The following is a 22,133-nucleotide window of genomic DNA, read 5'->3' as shown; positions in this document are numbered from 1 at the left end:
GGGGGCAAGCTGCCATGTCCATCCCAGAAGGAGATTCCTGGAGTCTTCAACCAAAGGATTCATCCTCGCCCGCTCCTCAGGGAAAGGCTGGTGCCAAACGCTGCTGCTTCTGGCATGGTCTTGTGATGGTTGTGCTGGCGCTTCTCCCTCCAATTTCCCCAAAACTCCTTTATCCTGGATCCCACAACTCCTTTATCCTGGGAAAAGAGCAGGAGACATCCAGGTGAAGTAAGGCCCGAGAGCTGTTCATGGGAGGGTGGATCCCTAAAGTCCGATAAAGGGCGGGTTGGAATTTGGAAAGGTGATGTCAGCAGGAGGCTCTGTGAGGAGGAACTTTGCCTGGATAACGTCCTGGATAATGCCCCTTCCATAGTTTGGTGCCCTGGGAGCAATGCCTGGACGCAGACAGGGAGAAGCTTCAGGAAGAGGTGGCAGTCAGGGCGGGTTCGAGGGAGTCATGCTGGAGGTGTGCCCAGGATGGAAACGGTGACACAGAGATCTGGCTGGGCCTGTGTGTGGGATGGGGCGTGGAAGGGCTCCTGCATGCAGGGATATGGGAAAGGAGTCTTGGTCAAGGAGTAGCCTTGGGATGCTGGATGGGCAGGTTTCCCTCTGCTCCCTCACCCTTGTCAGCGAGGGCCCTTCCAGGACAGAGTCATCCCAGCTGCCAGAAAGAGGGAATCAAATGGCTCCTGGGCATGGTTATTTCAAAGAAGAGAGATGGGATCCTGCTCTGCTTTCCCTCTCCTGGTTAGGGGCCTCATGGATTCCTCCTGGTGGGAACGGCTGGAGTGATCTGGTGGTGAGGGTGGTGGAACAGCTTGCCCAGAGAAGCTCTTTGTCCCTGGAAGTGTCCAAGGCCAGGTTGGATGGGGCTTGGAACAGCCTGGGGTAGTGAAAGGTGTCCCTGCCCATGGGAGGGGGTGGATGATCCTTACAGTTGCTTCCACCCCAAGCCATTCCAGAACTCCATGATGTGGAGCTGGGAGCTGTGCTAGGAAGGTGCAAGTGAACCCTCAGCGCTTCCCAGCCCATGCCTTGGCATCCGTCCCCTGTATCCCAGCCTGGGGATGGCGTTGTTCCGGCACAGCTTGGCCGCCCTTGCTGGGGAACCCTCCTGCCTCTTCCCAGTGGTGTCGCTGATTGGACTTTGCACTCTCTGATAAGAATCCCGGGACACTGAATGTGCCTGAGGAATGATTAACCAGCGTGTGCCGTGCCAGAGGACAAGGGAGCAGCTGTGGCTGGAGACAGACAGGAACAGCCTCGTGGCTTTTGGGGCCGAGCCGGCGCTTTCCAGGTGCCCATCCCGTGCTCCAGCATCATTCAGGAGAGACAGCCCTCAGCATGGGGCATTCCAGTGGGATACCAGGACTAGGGATGGACAGACAGGGATGAGACAGTGGCAGAGAGCAGGGGAGGTGTCCTGCTGCTGTGGAGGGAAAATGGGAGCTCAGAAGTGCAGGGTGGATTGATCCCTGGAAGTGTCCAAGGCCAGGTTGGACAGGGCTTGGAGCAAGCTGGGCTAGTGGAAGGTGTCCCTGCCCATGGCAGGGAATGGAACTTGGATGAGCTTTAAGATCCCTCCCAACCCAAACTACTCCAGGATTCCATGACTGGACATCACTCTTGGCTATCCGATGGCTCCCACTTAAATTTTCATGGATATATCCTTTTATTCCACCCGAACTGGCATGCTTGGCATGCCCCTGCTTATCCAGCACACCTTCCTTCTCCCCATTCTTCCTGCACAGAAGGACGTGGAATCATGGAATGCTTTAGGTTGGAAGGGACATTAAAGATCATCCAGTTCCACCCCCATCTGTGGCATCTTCTCCCTGATCCGGTGGTGGTGGATGATGTGGCAGCCCAGGATCCCGCACTCCTGCCGGCTTCCAGCGGCACCTGGAGCGTGTTCAAGGCATGTTTGAAGGAAAGGCCTCCTTCCCGAGGGAAAATGTAACGTGACACTCAGCGTCCACCACTTATCTCACTGAACTTTGGCTGCTTTGGGGCAGTTACTCCAAACAGGGAGAGGGAAATGTGGGAAGAGTGGCCAGGCCTGGCTGCTAACGGAGCAGGCGGAATTGTTGTGGAATGAGAGCGAACACTTGTGGATTTCCCTGGGTTTTGGGGTGGTGGGGAGGAGAACTGGTTGGAAAAGCCAAGGCTGGAGTTCTAAACAGCCTCAGTGTGCTCAGATCCAGCCGGGGTGTGAAAACCAGGCATTAACCCCAGGCTGGGGTTGATTGGATTTTCCCTGTTTTTTTTCCATAGAGTCTTTAGTATCACCCCAGCTTTGCTATGGAGTGGCAAGTTGTTCTGGTTTTCCTACCCAAGCAGTTTGGTGGGGAGGAGACAGTGCAGAGGGTGTGGGATGGGCATGGAACAGGATTTGTGGAAGACTCAGGTGGGATTTCCAGAGAAATGGAGGTTTCTTCCATTGATTTACAGAATTCTGGAATGGTTTGGGTTGGAAGGGACCTTAAATCCTGTGTTGTTCCATGGGCAGGGGCACCTTCCACTATCCCAGGTTGCTCCAAGCCCCATCCAACCTGGCCTTGGACACTTCCAGGGATTGGGACATCCACATCATTTATGACTTTTAATCCCAAGTGCCGATTGCTCGAAATCCAGATAAACAGGGAAGCAAGCATCTTATCAGCCTGCTGGATCTTGGCTTATCTCCTGTGTTATGACAAGCCAGGGTTTATGGTCATTGATTCATGGAAGCACTAAAAAGGGTGCTTTGACTTCACTGGGAATAAAACACCTGCTTGAGTAAAGGAAAACGTGGAAAACGGAGCCTTGTAAGGGCCATCAAACCATTTTGCAGTTGGCTGCTTGCTGATAATGCGGTCAATGCTCCTGTCCTGAACAGAAATGGGGTTTTCCCGGATGAGATCCCATCCATCCCAAAATCCAAGGAGGTCTGGGCAGGGGGGAATCCTACCTGTGCATGTCCCCTCTGTCTGTCTTGTTCTAATGCAGTTTTTGGGAAGGGGTGTTGGAATGGAGAGCTGGATGTGTAATGAAGGCCAAGCTCGGATTGGACGGGGCTTGGAGCAGCCTGGACTAGTGGGAGGTGTCCCTGCCGATGGAGAAGGTGGGACTGGATGATCCTTAAGGTCCCTTCCAAGCCAACCCATGCCGGGTGGTAAATGATGTTCCACAACTCGACCTCACGGTGTTGAGGAGCCAAAAGGATGCAGGGAAACAGCCCTGTGAGGACCTGCAGGCTGGGAACAGCTTTCCCAGCCCGGGATGAGGAGCTTGGGTGCTGGAAGTTGTGCCGGTGTTCTCGGGAAGAGGACCTGGACAAACTCAACCCAGTCCAACGGGATGGGCTGTGGAATGTCAAGGTAGGGACCTTTCCTACTGCCTGGTTTTTAAGCATATGGAGTGTGGCTCTGGACATCCAAGGGGCGTCTGTGGATGCAACAGGCCAGGAGCGATCACCGAGAGGGATTTTTACAGGATTTCCAACCTGTAAAAAGTTGGACTTAAGTTGGAAAACCCTGCAGGATGATGGAGTCCAACCATTCCCCATTCTCATGTCGTTAAGGTGTTTTTCCCCCATTGCCGGTTGTGTTGCAGCAGGGATGAACTCCCAAGGTTTTTTCCCACTGCCACAGAGAGTTTATCCATGAGATTGAGGTCACCATCCCGGTTTTGCCAGGAGAAAAGGGCTTTGCCACCTCTTCCTTTCTTGTATCCATATAATCCCTTGAACAGGCGATTGAACAGAAACAAGAGGCCAGGAATCTTGGGAGTTTCTTTCACCCCACATGGGCAGAGATCATGGAATCATTGAGGTTGGAAAAGCCTTCGGTGATCGAGCCCAACCATTCCCCCGGCACTACCAAGACTACCACTATCCCCAAGTGCCACATCCACACGGATTTTAAATCCCTCCAGGGATGGGGACTCCACCACTGGAACCTGTTCCAGTGCTTTACAGCCCTTTCCATGAAATAATTTTCCCTAATATCCAGCCTAAACCCCCCCTGCTGCAATTTGAGGCCATTTCCTTTTGTCCTATTCTGTGTTTCTTGGGAGCAGAGCCTGACCCCCACCTGGTTCCTGTCAGGGAGTTGTGGAGAGCAAGAAGGTCTCCCTGGAATGTTTTTGGCTCAGGTCCCTTCCTGAGGGTCTCTGCTAGGAAAATCCTTGTGCCTGATATTTAATTTGGAGACAACTCATTCCCGCCTTCCCAAGCGACCTCCTTATCCTCTCCTCCCCGTGCCACATCCTCGAGCACTGTGCCAGGCACCTTCCCTCTGGATTTGGGCCTCTCCAGCCAGCCCAGCACTTTGAACTGATCCCGGGAACACCCAGGGAGCACGCGGGATGGACGGGATCCAAGCAGCGTGTTTGGTATCTCGGCTGTATTGTCTGGGAAGTGTTTGCTAAATCCCTGGAGCAGGAAATATGTTCCAAGACGGCTCAGAGTTGGTCAGAAAAGTCAAACAAGGTTTTTTTTCAAAAAAGAGAAACCTCAGTTCGCTGTGAAAAGTGGATGTGGGAAGAGCCAGCATGGAAGTAATCCCTAGGGAATTTTGGGGTTTCGATAATCCAATTCCACCCCCTGGAATGGGATCATGGAAGCAGAAATGACAGCCCTGGACCTGTCCCACTTCTCTTGGTCGTGTTAGATCCTGCGAAAAGTGGGATCCTCCTTAGGAGCTTTGTGCCACATGGCTTTGTGATTTTCTTGGGAGACAATTCCGGAGCAAACGTCCCAGCTCTGTGAGCAGCAGGAAAACCCTGGTGATCCAGTGCTCCTCCTCGTGAAAGATCCGTGGTGGTTGCACAAAACTTGGGATGGCCCTTCCCAAGCCCTGGAAAAAGTCCCATCTAGATAAAAGGCTCCGCTTTTTCCTCCCAGTCTCCTCTGGAGGTTGTCCAGCCTGGACAGACCTTGGTGCCTCCCAGTTGGAAGGGAGGGAATGATGTGTCCGATCTGGACGCGGTGTTCCCGGCGATGCTTGGCTGCCTCTGCTCCTGGATCCTGGTGCTGTTCCATTCTTGATCTCCCTCCCTAAGGATTGTTTTGTGCTGGGGGGGAGCCTCCAGGAGAGGCAGCACCGCCCTAAATCCTGAGTTATCCTGAGTTCCCCATGTGTGTGGTGTGGATGTCTTAGAATTGGGCTGACTGTGGCTCATCCTGGATCTCCAAATTCCCTAAGAGCTTTTCCACAGGGTTGCCCTGCAGCGAGGTCAGTGTCCAGGGATGCATCCCTGAGTTCTTTCCTTGGAAGTAGCAGAGCAGCAGGAACACAACTCTGCCATCTGCTTTGTCAGCTCCTTGTGCTTCCCTGAGTGTTCCCCCTCCCGGTCACTGCTGAGCATGGGAAAGTTCTGGGCAGCTGGATCAAGTCTCTGCTTGGTGCTGGTATGTAGCTGCTAATTAACATTATTAATTTTTTATCCGTTCTGGGGGTAATTCACTCTGAGGGAATGGTGTGGGATATGGACATGGACCTTCACCACCATGGCAGCGTCCAGGAGCTCATCCACATCGTGTTATCCTATGGAAAATGTCCCTCCCCAAGGCCCCGGCCTTGTGCAGCGTGAGCCGCCAGATGAAGTGGCCTCCTCCGGTCCTGTTGTCCCTGCTCCAACACCCTCATCCCGGGAAGGGAGATAAAGGCGTTGTCTCCAAACAAACAGGGCAATGTGCCCCCCTGGGCAGGCACCTTGGAGCCTCCCAAATGGAGCCGCTGTTCCTGCCCTCGGAGAGCATGAATGGACAAGCGCGGCATTGACGGCCGCGGGGACAGGGACAAACGCGCCTCTGTGTCCCCTCTCACACCTTCCCCTCCTCCTCCTCGGCCCCCGTTCTCCCAGGACAATGGCTCCATCCATGCCAAGGTTCACAGCTGGCAAGGGCGGGGGAAAGGCCAGGACAAGGGTGGGGAGCTGCCAGGAGAAAGGGATGCAGGAGGGAGAACGGCTCTGGTGAGGGGAGATGGGAGATGGGGAAAGGCCAGGAGGGTTGGAGGAGAGAAGGTGCTCAGAAGGAGGGCTTAGGGAAGTTTGGGAGGGAGGAGCATCCTTTCTGCCTCCTTTTCCTGCAGAGCTTCCCAAGGAATGTGCCCATGGCATGCCATGGCACAGCAGGAAAATTTCCTCTGGCTTCTCACGCTTCCTGTGCCTTGGGATGTCTCCCACCTACACTCTGTCCTCTTGGGAGTGGGAATGGAGAGAGGGTGTTATCTCCTTATCCCTTGAGCTTGGGGTGTTTCCCAGGGCCTTGTCCACCTCATCCAAAGGTGCTTTTGCCAAATGTGTTAATCTGTGGATGTAAGCTAAGGAGTTGTGGGATCATGTAGGAGCAGAGGGAGCTTTCCAGAGAACAGGGGGATGCTGCTGCCTCTGGACACTGGGTGTTCAGGGAATCCTGGAATGGTTTGGCTTGGAAAGCACCTTAAAGATCATCCAGTTCCAACCCCGTGCCATAGGTTTGGTTGTACTTCCCACCAGGCCAGTTCATTATTCCAAGTGTTTTACCTCTGGAGCTGGCTCACTGTTATCCGGGTTGATGCTCCACAGTCTCCCTGGACACCCTGTAATGCTCTTTATTCCCTGAGTCTGGGGGTTTGGCTAAATCCCACTGGCCTGGATCCCTATCCCTGATCCCTGCTTTCCCTGCATCCTGCCCTGCCTGCCGTGGGATAGTTTCTCTAGGAACGCAGAGGGGTTGGATGTGGGAGCAGGGATGTTGGCTGGGAGCTCACCAAGAACTCCCAGGAAGGAGGGGGTCAGGTGCATGTGGGCTGGGAACAATCCTGGCCCCTCCATGGAGAAGGTTTGGTGGGATGTGTCTGTTCCAAGCCCATATCCATTGCTCTGTTCGTCAATTCATTTTAATTCCATGGCACCCAAATTCTCACGAATCCCCAAATCCTTAGCCCTCAGTTTGGTGTTTTCCTTGGGATCTTATCCCACGGATCCCAGAGCTCATCCTTGGCTGTGTTTTTGGCATGGAATTCGGTGGAATGTGGACCTTGGGTTTTCTGCTCCAACACAAACAGGGGATGCAGGAGTTGCCCCATTGCTTTGGAGGGACAGGGCTGTCCTTGGGGATGGGCTGGCAAGGGACTGTCCCCGGGATGGGACACAGGGGGTGGCTGAACCTCAGCATTGCCTGGGGCAGTCCCACCTTTGGTGATGGGAAGGGACACAGGCCGGGTTGGGATGTGTAGGGAGGAAAGGTGTCCTAATCCAAAGGAAACTGCTCAAGGATGACATTCTGGGGGTGGTGGGGCAAAGGATGACAGTAATGGGATGAGGAGGGGCTGTGGTTCAGGGAAAAGGCCTGGGATCCCCTGGAAATGCCTTGGACAGCCAGGACTTCACTCCCGGGTGGTCTTTGGGGAGCTGTGGGAGCTCTGGCTCCCTGTCCCACTCAGGTTACAGGAGCCCCATTTGGGGGCTGGTTATCATCCCAGTCAGGTAATAAAGAGCATTAATTAATCAGGAATGCTGGGCCGGGATTCAGGGGGAGCCAGGGGCTCCTCCAGGGTCACTGGAGGGGATGGAAGCAGCCCAGGGTTGGGCACGTGGGGCAGTAGGGACATCATCCCGCTGTTCCTTATGGAAGCAGCTGTGTCCAGCTGTGCAGTCCAAGTCTCTGGGTTTTCTGTGGAGGCAGGCATGGGAGGGACGCTATTCCCAGCTGGAGAGGCTTCTCCCTGCGTGGCAGAGCCGTCCAGGATGGGAAGAAGCTCCGAAGCCGAGCGCTGGCCCCGCGGCTCCCCGGGCTTAGGCGGTGTTTGGTTTGTTTGCCACGGCCCGGATTCCTGGTGCTCGCGGCGAGGCCGGCAGCCAATCCCCCCGGGCCGAAGGATAAACACGGCAGGAGGGAGAAGGGGGTGAGGAGCGGCGCGGGGCCCCGGGAATGTGCCGATGCTGCAGCCTGGCTTGGGGATTGCACAACCAAGCCCTGCTGCACGGACACAGGGATGAGCCCAGGGATGTGCCGCAGCTCTCCGCCTCGCCGGGCACCGGCACTGCTGCGGTATCCCAGGTGATTCCTGGTGGAGCTTCGTGCTGTGCATCCTGCTCATCCATGTATCCCACTGGAGGACCACTAGGAGAAGGGACCACATGGAACCAGCAGCTCCTGGGGTCTCCTGATCCTATTCCACCCTACACCAGTTTGGATATTTTATCACCTCCCAGGCCGTTCCATGCCTCAGTTTTCCCTGAAAATTCTCCGGTACGTGGCTCCAATGGCACTGGGAAGCTCTGGGCTTGGCACAGCCTCTTCTCCTCCTCCTACTCCTCCTCCCCCCCCGGTGTCCCCCCACCCTTGGCTGATGTTCCCCAGCCCCTGCGGAGCGCTGACCTCGTCGTCATCTCCAGCTTCCCACATCTGGTTCGTGTTAGCGCATCCCGGGATGAAGTTCTCCAGCTCTCTCCCTTCCTCCCACCCCCAGGTGACCCAGGCCAGGATTAGGGGTGATTTGAAGACAGGCAACAGAGTAGGAATTGAAGAGGGAGGGGGGACTGTTATAAATAGAAATTCCATAAACTTCTCAGCCTATCACTCCAGGAGAATTCCGGGTTAAATCCCTCAGACCTGTAAATATGACAATTCACGGAGGCCAGGCTCTGTTAACTCTTTCCAAGCCCTATGGCCCTGTGCCCACCTCTGGGAGCACCCAAAACCGGGACAAGGAGCTGGGAAGGTGCCAGCAGGAGGGACGAGCCAGTGGGAGCAGGGAGGAGGCGGCAGGGCGGGAAGCACCTCCACTGGGACGTGTTTGGAGGTTTGGGGAAGGCAGAGAAAACCAGTCCAAACATTGGGATTCCTGACATTCTCACATGTCCGGGGGCCTCAGCCCGCCCGGCTCTGCTCACGAGGAGGGTGCTGAGGGTTTAACTTCTCGTTCTTCAGGCAGAGGTTGGGGTTTTTTTGGGATCACCACAGCTCTTTTCCCAGGGAAGGGTTGGAAAGTGGAGCGGTGACATGGTGGGAGAGCAGGGTGACAACGCCAGGGACAGGAGGAGGACGGGACACAGGGACCTGGCAGATTTGGGATGGATGAGCTCAGAGCTTCCCTGGGCTCCTTCATCTCTCCTTGGCCAGGAAGAGATGCAGGAGCCTGTCCCGTGCGGAGCCATGTGGGTGTTGAGCTTCCCTCTTTGGTGGCTTCCCACTAATCCCTGCTTGGGAGGGGGAGGGAATGCCGGTGCCGTTGGGATCTCGTGACTATGGAGCAGTATTAGCTTTTAATTAATCACCTAAGCTGGCTTTGGTAAGAGCCCGGCTGCATGGAAGCTCCAGGCGGTGGGACATTCTTTGTCCCTGCCCTGATATCCCTGGATTTGTGCAGATCCCACTGTCCTGGAGCAGAGGAAGGTCCTTTATTTCTGGTGGGCAGCCACATCTCCCCTCCGGCCCCGACGCACCTCTCGCGTCACCGCGCTTATCTCGCCCTCCTCAAGGTGACTTCAAGGAAGCAAAGGAATCCTGGAATGGTTTGGGTTGGAAGGACCTTAAACCTCATCCAGTTCCACCCTCTTGCCATGGGCAGGGACACCTTCCACTAGCCCAGCTTGCTCCAAGCCCTGTCCAACCTGGCCTGGAGCACTTTCAGGGATGGGGCAGCCACAGCGTCTCTGGGCACCCTGTGCCAGGGCCTCAGCACCCTCAGAAAATAGGGCAGCGCAGCATCCCGCTGTCTACAGAGGGCTTCTCATCCTTTCTGGATGGTTCCTGGGCTCCTCTTCCACCACGGAGGAGTTCCTGGAGTTTGGAGGTCTGAGGGAAACCTGCTGGGGTTGGACTTTCCTTGGACAGGCTGAGTCACAAAAATTGGCCAAGCACCCTTTTTGCTGCTTTGATCGTGGATCCCAACACCGAAACTTGGGATGAAGACAAGTTTCCTGATGGCCTCTGGGGCGGGTGTTTGCCAAAGGCATCCTGTGATTTATAGCCCAGGGTTTTTTTGGCCAAGAGGGAGGCAACGGAGCAGGGGGAGGACTCCCACGCTCCTGGAGTGCTCATCCCTGGCAGGAGGTTTCGGGGATGTTATGGGATCACGGTGGGGGCCTGAAGAGGTGCCCTGGGAGATGTGCTTGTGGTGAAGTGTTGGGAGCAGGCTACGGCAGAGATCCTTAGGGATGAGTGAGGGACACAGGGATGGCCACCAGTGAGCTCCCAAAACTCTGAGGACAACAGGGTGGAGCTACCACATCCCAGGAATTTCAGGAGAGGATGTGGCTGTCACAGTGGAGGGACACTGGGGTTTGCAACTCCATATTGGAGGTGCTGGCACGGCTGGAGATCCCGGAGGCTCCGCCTGCTCCGACCTCTCCTCACCTCAGTGCTCACCTGGAAGCAGCATCGTGTGGCCCTGCTCCAGATGGATCCCGTGTTCACATGGAAGAACATCCTCAGCCTGTCCCCCAAGTCCCCGGGCTCTGCCTCAGAGATGTCCCAAAAACGAGCGGTTATGCGGGATTTTGCCCGCCTCTAGCCAAGGTTTCTAAGGCAGAGATCCCTGTATCCACACACACCCTGTCCGCTTGGCAGAATTCCTAGCTGGATTTATTTCTGCCGATTTGCCTGTCTTGGTATGAAAGGGATTTGCAGAGGGAGAGCTGCAATTGGCCGGGGTGGGCTGGAGCCCCCCGGGCCGGCCTTTGCGGATCAACGGGTGACCTTTCCCGGGAACGGGGGGATCTGGGGGGTCAGGGGCTTCTCCTGGGCTTTCATGTGGGGTCTTCCAGGATGGTCTTTCACCGACTTCCTTATCGGGGCAGGGGGAGTTGGATCTTCTCTTCCACTTTCTTGGCAGTGCCTTTGGCACCGCGAGCTGGCTCTGGCCCTGGTGGGCTCCGGACTCCCACTTGGGAGAGACAGATAAAGGAAGGATTTTCTGTCAACAAAACCCTGCCCAGCTTCCCTGGAACAGGGCAGGGAGGGAAGGAGGAGCCCTCTGGAGAAAGGACAGGGAAATCCACCTCCTGCCCATGGAGCAAAGGAGAGGGAGGAAGGTCAGGAGCTGATCCAGAGCTGCAGTGGAGAAATTCCAGTGTGTTCTGCAAAGGGAATCATAGAATGTCCTGAGTTGGAAGGGATCCCGAAGGATCTGGTCCCCACCATGTGTCTGTGTCCCTGCCCTGGCTTGTCCCACGCGCCCCGTCTCCCGGGATGAGGCTTTGCACTGGGAGGCAGTGGGTATGGACAGCTGGCGGTCCCCAAGGATCTGCTGATCCAGTGAGTGTCATCCCTGCCCAGGGCAGGGGGTTGGAATGAGGTGATCTTTAAGGTCCCTTCCAACCCATTCCATGACTCCATGATTCTCAGATCAGCTCCTTCACTCTGCAAGGGTCTCGTGGTGTTTCCAAGGCCCTTTCCTGTCCTTCTCCCGGCTCATGCTTCCACCTGCTCTCCCCTTCAGGCCACGACATTAATGGAGCTCTGGAACCATCCAACATCGACACCAGCATCCTGGAAGAGTACATCAGCAAGGAAGACTCTCCGGAGATGTAAGTGCTTCCCTTGCTCCACAGCAGGAGCAGTGTTCCCTGTGCTTTTCCTTGGAGAGATCCCAGAATCTTGGAATGGTTTGGGTGGGAAGGAGCCTTAAAGCTCATCCAGTTCCACCCCTGCCATGGGCAGGACACTGTCCACTATCCCAGGTTGCTCCAAGCCTCATCCAACCTGGCCTGGAACACTTCTGGGGTGGGATAGATGGAGGTTCTCTGGGAAACCTGTTGAGCAATTTCCAGCTCTGAAATTTGAGGAGTTGCTTAGAAATCACCTCTGTCCCTCCAGAGTCCTCCTGGATTGCTCTTTCCTCCTTTACCATCTCCAGCTCTTCCTGGCTTCCTACCTTTGAGTTTTCCCAGTCTCTTTTGTTTCCTCTCTTTATCCCCCTGAGGGCACCATAAACACTTTTCCTTAATCTGAACAATGGGAACACAGGCCCCCGGAGCTCAGATTAAATCCCCAGGACTACACAAGGGTGGAGAAGGGAAGGATCTCCCTGTGTATCCCAACTTTGGGAAGGAAGAGGGAGCAGACCTGGAGAGCGCCAAGGGAATCTGGGAGCAGGGTGGGAGTGGGATCTTTGGCATAGCTGGTCTGTAAAGCATGGTGAGCAGATCCTGCTGGCTTCACATTCCTTGAGGTTGCTGTCCTGGGCACTTTAAAGCTTCCCAGGTGGATTTTGGACTCTTCCATCAGTCCCACTGACCTGTTCCCTGACGTTGTCCTGTTTCTCCCTCAGCTGCTTCCCTGAGATCCCTGCTCCCTCCAGCTACGCACACCCCCAGCCCTCGAGCTCCGCCGGCATCCCCGCGCCTCCCGCCAGCTCCGTCAGCAGCGTGAGCAATCCCTCTCCCAGCGCTCCCCTCCACCTCCCTCCCGCCGGCAGCCAGCTCCCCATCCGGCATGGTCCTCTCCTGGCCAATCCCTGCGGAGCCGCCTACGGAGCTCACCTCAACTGCAACAACAACAATGGGATGGTGGTGCCCAAGGGCTTCCTGGGTGGCCACTGCCTGAACAACGTGGTCCCTCCAATCAAATCCGAGCCCAAGGCCTCCTATGCACCAGGGTAAGTGGGAACGGGATGGTGGGATGGGGGTGGGTGCTGGGATGGAGGCTCCTCCAGGCTGGTGGCATCTGGAGGGTCCCATGGAGCCGTGACCAGTGGCAGCGTTTCTCGGCGGTAAGTCCTTGCTTTTGGACAAGTGGAGCTCCTGAAGCCTCCCAAAAGGTTTTTTGGGAACATCTCCCACACCATCGTATAGTTCCGGATACCTGTGCTGGACATCTCCGGGTGGGAGAACATTTTGGAGCATTTTTTAAGGAGGAAGAGACACAGAATAAACTGGAACAAGACAAAAGTCAGTCTCCAGGATGGAATTCAGTCTCCGGGATGTTCCCATGAGTATCCCAAAGGATAGTTCACTGCACTGGACATGGAGATGTTCTTCTCCTGGCCTGATGCTGTAGATGCTCTGCTGCAGAGAAGGAAAAGATGGATCTGAGCCGGATGTGTCCTTTTCAACAAGCTCTGGGGAAGAGAAGGGGCAGGTTTTAGGATTGCTGATGGATCCAGCTGGAGAGTTATTCCCGAGAGGAGAAAGGATGTGGCTCCTGCTCTCTGGGCTGCAAGGAGGGGAATAGTCACATCCCAAGGTGTTGTGCTGTGCTCCAGCCGGGATCTTTAGCTGGTGGTGGCCCTGGACAGCCTTCTCCCATGGGATTATGGATGTAAGGACAGTGGGGCCAGGATGGCTCCAGGACTGGCTCTTCTCCCTCTGCTTTGTGCCCTCTAGTGTTGCCAGCAAGCACAACGTGGGGATTCCCAAATTTGGGAACACTCAGCCGATGAGTTCCACCCTTTGGATGAACTTGGAAAGGCCTCCCAGGAAGATAAAAACCCAAATCTGCCTTTACTTTATTCCCCGACCAGGGAGTTTTCCCTTGCAGTGATCCCAGAAGGATACCTGGAGCTTAGAGAGGGAATCTAAAGCCTGAAGTGATGCCTTGTCATGTCTGTGCACCTGGAATTCTGCAGGATGCCATGAGTAAGGATCATGCTTTGCTGTCAGAGGTGGAGACCTTGTTTGGATGGAGCTGAACTGGATCAGCTCTGATAGCAGCATTCCATCAGCATCCCAGAATGACTCTTCCCCCTGTGCTAGGCTTTTCCCAGTGGAGGATCATGGAATGTCCTGGAAGGGGCACACAAGGATAATGGAGCCCAATTCCTGGCCCAAGGATCCCACCATGTGCACAGGGACATCGTAGTGGATACCAACAAACCCTTGCCTTGGACTGGGCACATCCATGCTACCTCCCTGTGGGAATTCTGCAGTGTCCGCCTTTTCCAGCCTCCAGGATTCCCTGAACTGGGGTGTTCCCTGTTGTTACTGGCCCAAACGTGGCTTGCCGGTGCATAAATCCTGATAAATCCATAGGAAACACAGTAAGAGCTCAGATCCTGCATGGCAAGGAGCCTGGAAATAAGGCTGGGAAGAGATGCTCCAGCCAGGCATAGGAAGGGAATGATGGAAAGGTGCTCCAAGGGAAGGTGGAGGATGAGGGAAGTGTGGCAAGGGGTTTTTTGGGATCACCCTACCTCATCCCTCTCCAGCCACTGCTGTGTGCAACTTCCCATGGAGAGTCCAGTTAATGGGCCTTGGGCTCCTCTGGTCCAGGAAGATTCTGTATCCTGGTTTCCAGCTGGAACTGTGGGTGTCGTCAGGAGCAGAGTTGGAGCAGTGTGTCCTCCTCAGTTTATTTGCTTTTCGTCTGACTTTCATCCAAGAAGCACCGGGATTTGTCCGGGATTATTTCACATCCGTAAAGCTGATAGTGTAGGATGGGTGAATGGAGAAGAATTCCCATGGAAAATGGGAATGTGCCATGGTCTCTCTGCCTGTCCCTGCTGTACCACCACACAGGACCTGGTCCTGCCGCCCTGAGCCATGGATGTGCTGGAAAAGGCAGCTGGGAGCTCCCACGTTTTTTTTTGGATTGTGTTTCACAGTCAGGGCCAAATCCTGCTCCTGGTGACATTGGAATAGATCCAGGGAGATACAGCAGGAGCTGTGATGGTGCTCAGGTTTGTACAGGCAAAATCCATCCCCTGGGCTTCCCAGGTCCCCCAGAGCGTCCCGTTTCGTAGGAACATGGAATTGGTTGGGTGGGAAGGGACTGTAAAGCTCATCCAGTCCCAGCACCTGCCATGGGCAGGGACACCTTCCACTAGCCCAGGCTGCTCCAAGCCTTTTCCAGCCTGGCCTGGAACAGCTTCCTGGGATGGGGAGAGAGCTCCGTGCATTCCACTTGATCACTGACATTTCCCTGGGAAGCAGATAAGTTTCTGTTTGGCTTCTTTTCCCTGGAATTCTCACTGTCAGCTCGACAAAACATCCCTATTCCCGAGCTTCAGTGGAACAGTGACAGTGATGGCAATCCTGGCTGGACACACTCAGGGTATCCAGGATCTGCTGCAGGCACACCTGGGATTCCTAGCTGGATCCTGGAGGGTGCTTGGATCCAACTGGACTTCTTGGTCGTGCTGGAAGCTGGATTAAAATGACTTTTCCTTCTCTTTTCCCATTGCTCCGCAGCACTTTGCCGGACTCTCCCCCGGATTCCGGATCAGAAGCCTACTCCCCTCAGCAGGTGAACGGTAAGTGCTTCAGAAAGGGAGAAAGGGAGAAGAAATCCTAATCCAAACCCCAAATCCAGCATCCACCCCCTCTTTATTCCGTGAAAGTGGTTGGCTCTGCAATCTTTATCAGCCGGGAGAAAACAGGCGGCTGCACTACGTGGGGAGATTATCAGTTAGTAAATATCCCTCGGCTTTCGCCCATTGTTCCACTCCCGGCTTTGGGAAAGGGGAGAGGGATCGGCACAGAAGGCGAGCTGGGAATCCGCGGACACGGAATCCGTGCTGGGAATCCGTGGGCGCAGGGAGATCGCGGCAGTGTGGCGGGCTGGGATGTGGAGCCTGCCATCCCCCTGGTCCTGCCCTCTGCCTCGGGAACACGGAGCGGGAGCGCGTCCCTGACATGGAGCCCGGCTCCGGGAAGCAGCCATGAACCCGCCATTCTCCAGTAAGTTCCTTCCCAGCCTTTCCCTCCCTTCCAGCTGGTCCCCAGGATCTTCTGCCCACGCTGAAATGGCACAGGGAGCTGGGACCCCCTCCAGGGTCACTGCCAGGTACTCCTGGCTTCCCCCAGGAAAGCCACCGAGCGTTGTTTGGTCCCTCTGGTGACCTTCACTGTTCTTCTATGGAAAACTCCTTGGGAAGGAAGGAGGGAGGGTTGTCCTGGTCTCCCTTCCCCCTCGGCAGCAGCACCCTCTTCCCCAGGCTCCAGCCCAGTCTCCGCCGGGAACAGCGCCTGCTCTTTTTTTTTTTATGGAAGAGGTCAAGAGTTCTGTTTATCTTGCTAAAAAAAATCCCTGGAATTCCTCCTGGCCCTTCCTTAAATATAACAAAGAGGCCGGGTTGCTCACCATGGGGAGAACAGCTCTGGAGTGCTCGGAGCTCAGTTGGGAAGGAGAAGAGGCCCCGGAAGGCACCCACAAAGCTGGGATTGCATTCCTGGAGATGATTTTCCCTGGATTTGGGAACACCTTGGGCAAGCACATCACTTGCCTGTCCTTGGCCGGGCTGTCCCTGAGGCAGCTCCCAAAGGAGGGCTGGCCCAGGATTGAGCCTGGAAGGAAGAATCCAGCTCTATGTGTGTGGAAAAGGCACTGAGAGGTCCCAGTGGGAAGCAGAAAACCTTGGAAGGGAGCAGGATGGGTGGCAGCAGCCCTACCCCGGCAGCCTTCAGCAGGAGGATCCAGCACAAGCACATTCCAGTTTTCCAAACCTTCCAACGGGAGGAGTTTTCCCACTCCTGTTCAAGCGCTTTGGCCTCGTTACTCAACCGCTGCCTGGGTGTTCTGAGGCCAAAGTCCATCCAGCTCAGCCTGGAAAGATCCAACAGACCCTTCCCTGCTGTCCCTCTCCATGTTCCCAGAGGCTGTGCCCGGCTTGGCCAGTCCCTGGATGCATTTTCCATCCAGTTTTCCACATTAGGGGGTGAAGAAGCTTTGTCTTGCATTTAAAATAAAGTCGCTGTCCCTTCCCACCCCATGGTTCCCTCACGTGCCAGGAGTCAGTCCCTCATTCCTGCCGGGATTGTGGTGTTCTGTGGGGACACCTAAAGGCACAGGTTGATGCAAACATCAGGGAAAGACTGGAAAAACAGATGGGCTTTGTCCTGGGGAAGAAAATGGAGGCTGGAGAGGGACTTTGGACAAGGGCATGGAATGCTAGGACAAGGGGGAATGGCTTCCCACTGCCAGAGATCAGGGTTAGATGGGGTATTGGGAAGGAATCCTTCCCTGTGAGAGCGGTGAGGCCCTGCAATGGATTTCCCAGAGAAGCTGTGGCTGCCCCATCCCTGCAAGTGTCCAAGGCCAGGCTGGACAAGGCTAGAAACAACCTGGGAGAGTGGAAGGTGTCCCTGCCCCTGGCAAGGGGTGGATCTGGAATGTTGAGGTGAGGAGAAGCAGGGCAGGAAAGGACATGGATTTGCATGTCCCTCCACACCCCAAACATTTCTGTTGGTGCTGATGTAGTCAAATCCACCCTAATTATGGAATGGCTTTAGTATCCTGTTCCAAATGGAGGAGGAGAAAGGTGGGATCGCATTTGAATGTCCCTTTTCATTTATTTAAATTCAGGGATCAAAGTCTCCTCCTGGTTTCAGTTACAATGTTTAAAGTGCCCCCTCAGAAATCCTCCCTGGAAGTGCTGGGGGTGTTCAGGTCATTCCACTGGCTCTTCTCTCTCATTGTCCCAGGGAATGATAGAATCCTGGAACGGTTTGGGTGGAAAAGGACCTTAAGGCTCATCCTGTTCCAACCCCCCTGCCATGGGCAGGGACACTTCCCCTAGCCCAGCTTGTTCCAAGCCTCGTCCAGCCTGGGGATCCAAGATAACTGGGCCAGTGCTGGACCTGGGACACTCCTAACTTTGGCTCTTTCTCCCTTTCCAGATCCTCACCTTCTCCGGACCATGACTCCCGAAAATATGTGTCACATGACTCCCCCTTCCCGCCTGGAGCACCCTCCTCCTCCGCCGCCTCCTCCTCCACCCCCTCACCTCCAGGGTCCCCCCCCGCCGCCCCCACCACCCCCTCACCCTCTCCAGCCACAGCACAATTCCCACTTTCCCGGCCTGCAGCGGGATATGTTCCTGAAGGCTGAGCCCCTGATGCCTCCGTACGGCGTCGGGCCGGGAATGGCACCCACCGAGCTCCACCATGCCCAGCAATCCCAGATGCTGCACCAGCTACTCCAGCAGCACGGAGCAGAGTAAGGCCTGGGAGTGGTGGGGCTGAGGGAATGGAGGTGAGGGAATGGGAGCTGGAGGTGTGCGGAGTGCCCGAAGTGTGGGATTGGGCGGCGGGAGCAAACAAAGGGAATCTGTGGAAGGTGTCCCTGCCCATGGCAGGGGGCTGGAACTGGATGAGCTTTACGGTCTCTTCCAACCCAAACCATTCTGTGGAGTTGAAGATGTGGCTCAGCTCATGAGCGACCCAGCCTCGGCAGTGTGGGATGAGGTGGGACGGCGCTGTGGCAGTGCTGTGTTTTCCGTGTGGGTGAGATCCCGCTTGTCCTGGTCGTGGGCTGTGGGATCGTTGTCGCCTCCCGCCTCTCCGTTCCCTGCTGAGCCGTTGCCTTCCCGCAGCCTCCCGGTGCATCCCGCCAAGAAGCGGAAACACTCCGAGTCCCCGCCCAACACCCTCAATGCCCAGATGCTCAACGGGCTGATCAAGCAGGAGCCGGGAATGGGATCCGTGCCACTCAATCCCGACCGCGTCCAGACGCCCCCCTGGCACCAGCCGGGTGCGCTCTCACCAGGTACCCCCGTTAATCCCTGGAATTCCAACCCTGCTCCCGCCGCGCCAGGGGCATGGCAGGAGGGAGGATGGTTGTCAGAGGTTGCCAACCTGAGGGATTCATCCCAGTGTGAGTTCATCCTGGCCTGGACCTGGTGTTCTGGCAGTCAGGAGGGAAGCTTCAGACAGTGCCAGTTGCTTCCTTGGGCTCCCACCCCTCTGGATACTCAGCCCAGCGATGAAAATTGGGACTTTGATCCATTTTAACCATTCCCCGCAGGCCTCATTCAGGATAACGACAGCCTGAACGGCTCCTACCTGGATCCCAACTTCCAGTCCATCAAGTGGCAGCCACACCAGCAGAACAAGTGGGCAACTCTGTATGATGCCAACTACAAGGAGCTGTGAGTAATTCCTCTGCCTCTGGAAAAAGTGGGAAAAGCCACTGGGGTTGGGAACATCCCACTCGCAATGTGGGATAAGGATCTCCCTGGGCTGGGCTCTGTGGTGGAGATAACGCTCCCCACTGCCCCCTTCCCACTGGGAACATTACTCCTCCACACTTTCTGTGGATAATTAAGGAATAGCAGAAGGCATTTCAGCAGCTTTGGTGGCAATTCCGCAGCCACTCAGACCTTGCTCCGCCATGGAGGGCTTTATTGGCAAATCCAGCCTTGTCCTGAGGAAAGTTGGGACCAGCAGCACTTTTTTCCCCTTCCTAGGCTTACCGGGATCCTGGATTTTCAATTCAGGATTGGGAATTCCTAGCGTGGGTGACTGGAGGTCATCCAGAGCCACTTCAGCACAGCTTGAGCAGCATGGAAAGGAGCTGGAGGAGGAGGAGTGGGGGTGGTTGGGGGGGCAGAGGGGGAAAGAAAGAGAGGGAAGGGGTTGAGGAAATCTAGGAAGTGGCGGAGAGGCCGGAGAGGAAGGCTGGGATGACCAAGACAGGGAAGAAAGAAGTGGGAAGGTGGGCTGGGAATTGAGGCAGCGGAGGGTGGAGAGCACACCTGGAAGGGAGAGTGCTCAGCAGGAAACCACTGTGGATCCTCCCTGCATTCCTGGGAGGTGACAAAGAGCTGGCAAGCAGTGGGATGGTTTCCAGGAACCTCTCATGGACCCTCTGTTCCCTCCCAACTCCCTCCCTCCTCCTTCCACACAGCCAGCTGGGTCCTGTGGGGGACACGGAGCAGGGAATGCTCCGGTGCCTGGGGATAACCCGGGGCTATGACCACACTTTGCCTGGATGGTGCTGGGAATGGGAGCCAAGGGTGGGGGCAGAGTCCCAGCTTTCCCACACTCATCTGCTCATCCAGGTTTTATCCTATCTTCCATGGTGGTGCCAGGGCAGGGAATTCTCTCCTGGGAGTTGGTCGCCTCTTTTGGACTCTGTGGCTGTTTTCCCACCCCCCAGCAGGAGAGGGATCATTTGGGAAGACAGTTCCTTCTGGTTTACCAAGCCATTTCCATAAAGGATAATCAGCAGCTTCAAAGCCATCCTGCACCGATCCCTGCTCTGCACCACCAACTTGCTCCCTGTGGATGGTGGGCTGGGGGAAGCTGGGCATCTCCCATGGATCCTGCTTCCAAATCCTGCTTCCATGTGCAGGAATTCCACTGCCACCTCCTCTGAGCTCTGCCTGGACACATCACCTCTTATCCTTTGGTTTTCCAGCCCCCCTTTTCCTTCTCGCTCCTTCCTGCTCGGGGAAAATGATTTCCCATCCCAAACACATCACAGCTTGTCCCGAGCCATTTCCAGGTGTTGCTATCCCAATTCCAGGGATTTTCCGTGCACCCTGGTGTCCACAGGTGGGTTGGCAGAGACAAACTTCATGATATTTGTGCTGGGCACAGAGGAGCTGCTGGAGAACCTCTACAAACCCAGCCGTGATCTTTGGATCTTGGGATCACTTCCCTAATTCCTGCTTTTAGGATTTAGGGTAAAAGCCAGAGCAAACCCACTCCTGGGGCATTGAGGTCATCATCCCGTTGTGTAAGGAGTAAATTCCATTGAGGTGACTCCACGGAGATTTGAGGAAGCCACGTGGGCTTTGTTGTGGCTCTGGATTTGAGTGGAATTAAGGGTTAAAGGTTGATTAATTAATTTTTAGCTCCGCGTTACCTCAGGGGACTCCTCCTGCTCCTGTGCAAGCTGGACCTGCATCTCTTTTTAAATGCAATATCCCTTCATTCTCCTTGTGCAGCACTTTCCCGGGATAATCTATGAGAAAACACCAAAAAATCCATCTTTCCTTGCTCCTATAATGGCATTTTTTAGGTTGGTTAATTCAGATGTAGCAGGTGGGGATTGTCTCCTTCCTTTCTCCTTTTGGGTGTCCTCGGCCAACGAGCAGCATCCACATCCGGATCCATAACTATTCCCCCAATGTAGCTTCCAAGGAGCAGCCATTCCCAGTCTGGTTTCTGCTGGAAGCTGTCCCCAGTCCCAATGTGCTGTTTGAGTTCCCTGTGATCCAGGTGCCCAAAACCTTTTCACGGCCTCAGGAATGTGAATCATCTGAATTATCTGATTTTTCCTACTCTTGATCCTAAGAAAAGAGTCCAGGAAGGAGCTGAAGGAGGGAGAGCATGGGAAGCTGTCCAGGTTCTTACCAGATGCTTAGGAGCGATTACAGGGCAAAAAATACAATTAATGCTCTTCCATGTTTTCCTCCCTTTGCACACAAAAAATGAGGTTCCACAAGGCGCTGGGGCAGGGATTAGGTTCCATTCCAGGCTCGTGTCTCAGGGTTTGCCAAGGAATCTGTGTTGTTGAAGGAGACAGAAATCCCTGGATTAATTTTTATGGATAGCATACAATTTTTTTGGCCTTTCGCTCTGATTTTGTGGTTTTCGACTCAGTGAACTTTTCCAGGGATGAGCTGGTTTCCAGCAGTGGAGCCAAAGAGGCCTGGAACCGGGCAATTCCCTAATTTACTCCTGGGAGAAGGAGCCATCCATCTCCCTGACAGCGGGCTCCGATAAATTCCAGCTCCCTCCTCCTTCTCCCAGCTTGAGGGAAGGCAGCTGGGAATAGTGCAGCCCTTCATGGAACCATCTCCATGCTGAGGCCAGGGAACTGGGGAAACTGGGAAGGTGCTGTTCTTCTCCCATCCAGCAAACTGGTGCTCTCCGGGGACTAATCCTGAGGTTTTGGGGTTGGACCCCTTGGCTGGGAGAGGCGTTGGGATAAACAGCTCCAAACTTGGCTGTGCTGCCTATCCTGGATCTCACCGAGAGAAGGGAGACTGATGGGGTGTGGTCCACACCTGCTGGATGTGTTTTGGGATATGTGACTCGGGGTGCTGGCTCATGCTACGGTGATGGATCATGGCTGTATCCCGGGAAGCTGAAGGGAACACATAGGATGGTCACACAGGTGGGATTGTGTGGGAGAGACGACCACGTCCTGCTGCTCAGCTGGAGTTTGTATCCTGGGAGCAAGAGAAATCAGGGAATCCATGCAATTAGGGAATGTCCTTGGATTAGGGGTCTTCCAATAGTCTGTCTTAGGAGTGGTTTAGATATGGGGAAACCAGGAAGGAAGGAAGGAGGAGAGAAATGGGGGAATGTGAGCATCCCTGTGCTGTCCTGCTCTTGGCCAAATCCCAGTACAATTCCCTATGGGGAGTCTGTAACCCTTCACCCTCACTGGGATCGGGAAAATCCTCCTCTGATCCTGCCCTTCTGTCCTGCCTTAATCCGCCCCTGTCAGTGGGGATGTTCAGGATCAAATAATCCATTTGACCCCA

At 55.1% G+C, this 22,133-nt stretch overlaps 1 protein-coding gene across 1 annotated transcript in view; it reads left to right on the top strand.

Annotated features, from left to right (window-relative positions):
• Window positions 1–22,133, top strand: part of MYRF (myelin regulatory factor) — a gene marked incomplete at both ends in the record, with an annotated part of 40,900 nt that overhangs the window by 6,208 nt on the left and 12,559 nt on the right. Inside the window, 6 exons of the mRNA XM_082282982.1 lie at window positions 11,418–11,505; window positions 12,249–12,575; window positions 15,106–15,167; window positions 17,533–17,851; window positions 18,228–18,400; window positions 18,659–18,782. Coding sequence (XP_082139108.1) covers window positions 11,418–11,505; window positions 12,249–12,575; window positions 15,106–15,167; window positions 17,533–17,851; window positions 18,228–18,400; window positions 18,659–18,782 — 1,093 coding nt within the window. The remainder of the gene's footprint in view (window positions 1–11,417; window positions 11,506–12,248; window positions 12,576–15,105; window positions 15,168–17,532; window positions 17,852–18,227; window positions 18,401–18,658; window positions 18,783–22,133) is intronic.

The sequence above is a fragment of the Coloeus monedula genome (assembly GCF_965178545.1).
Source record: "Coloeus monedula genome assembly, chromosome: 6".
Taxonomy (NCBI): Eukaryota; Metazoa; Chordata; class Aves; order Passeriformes; family Corvidae; genus Coloeus; species Coloeus monedula.
The sequence above is the reverse complement of the archived record's forward strand: the minus strand, read 5'-3'. Positions and strand labels throughout refer to the sequence as shown.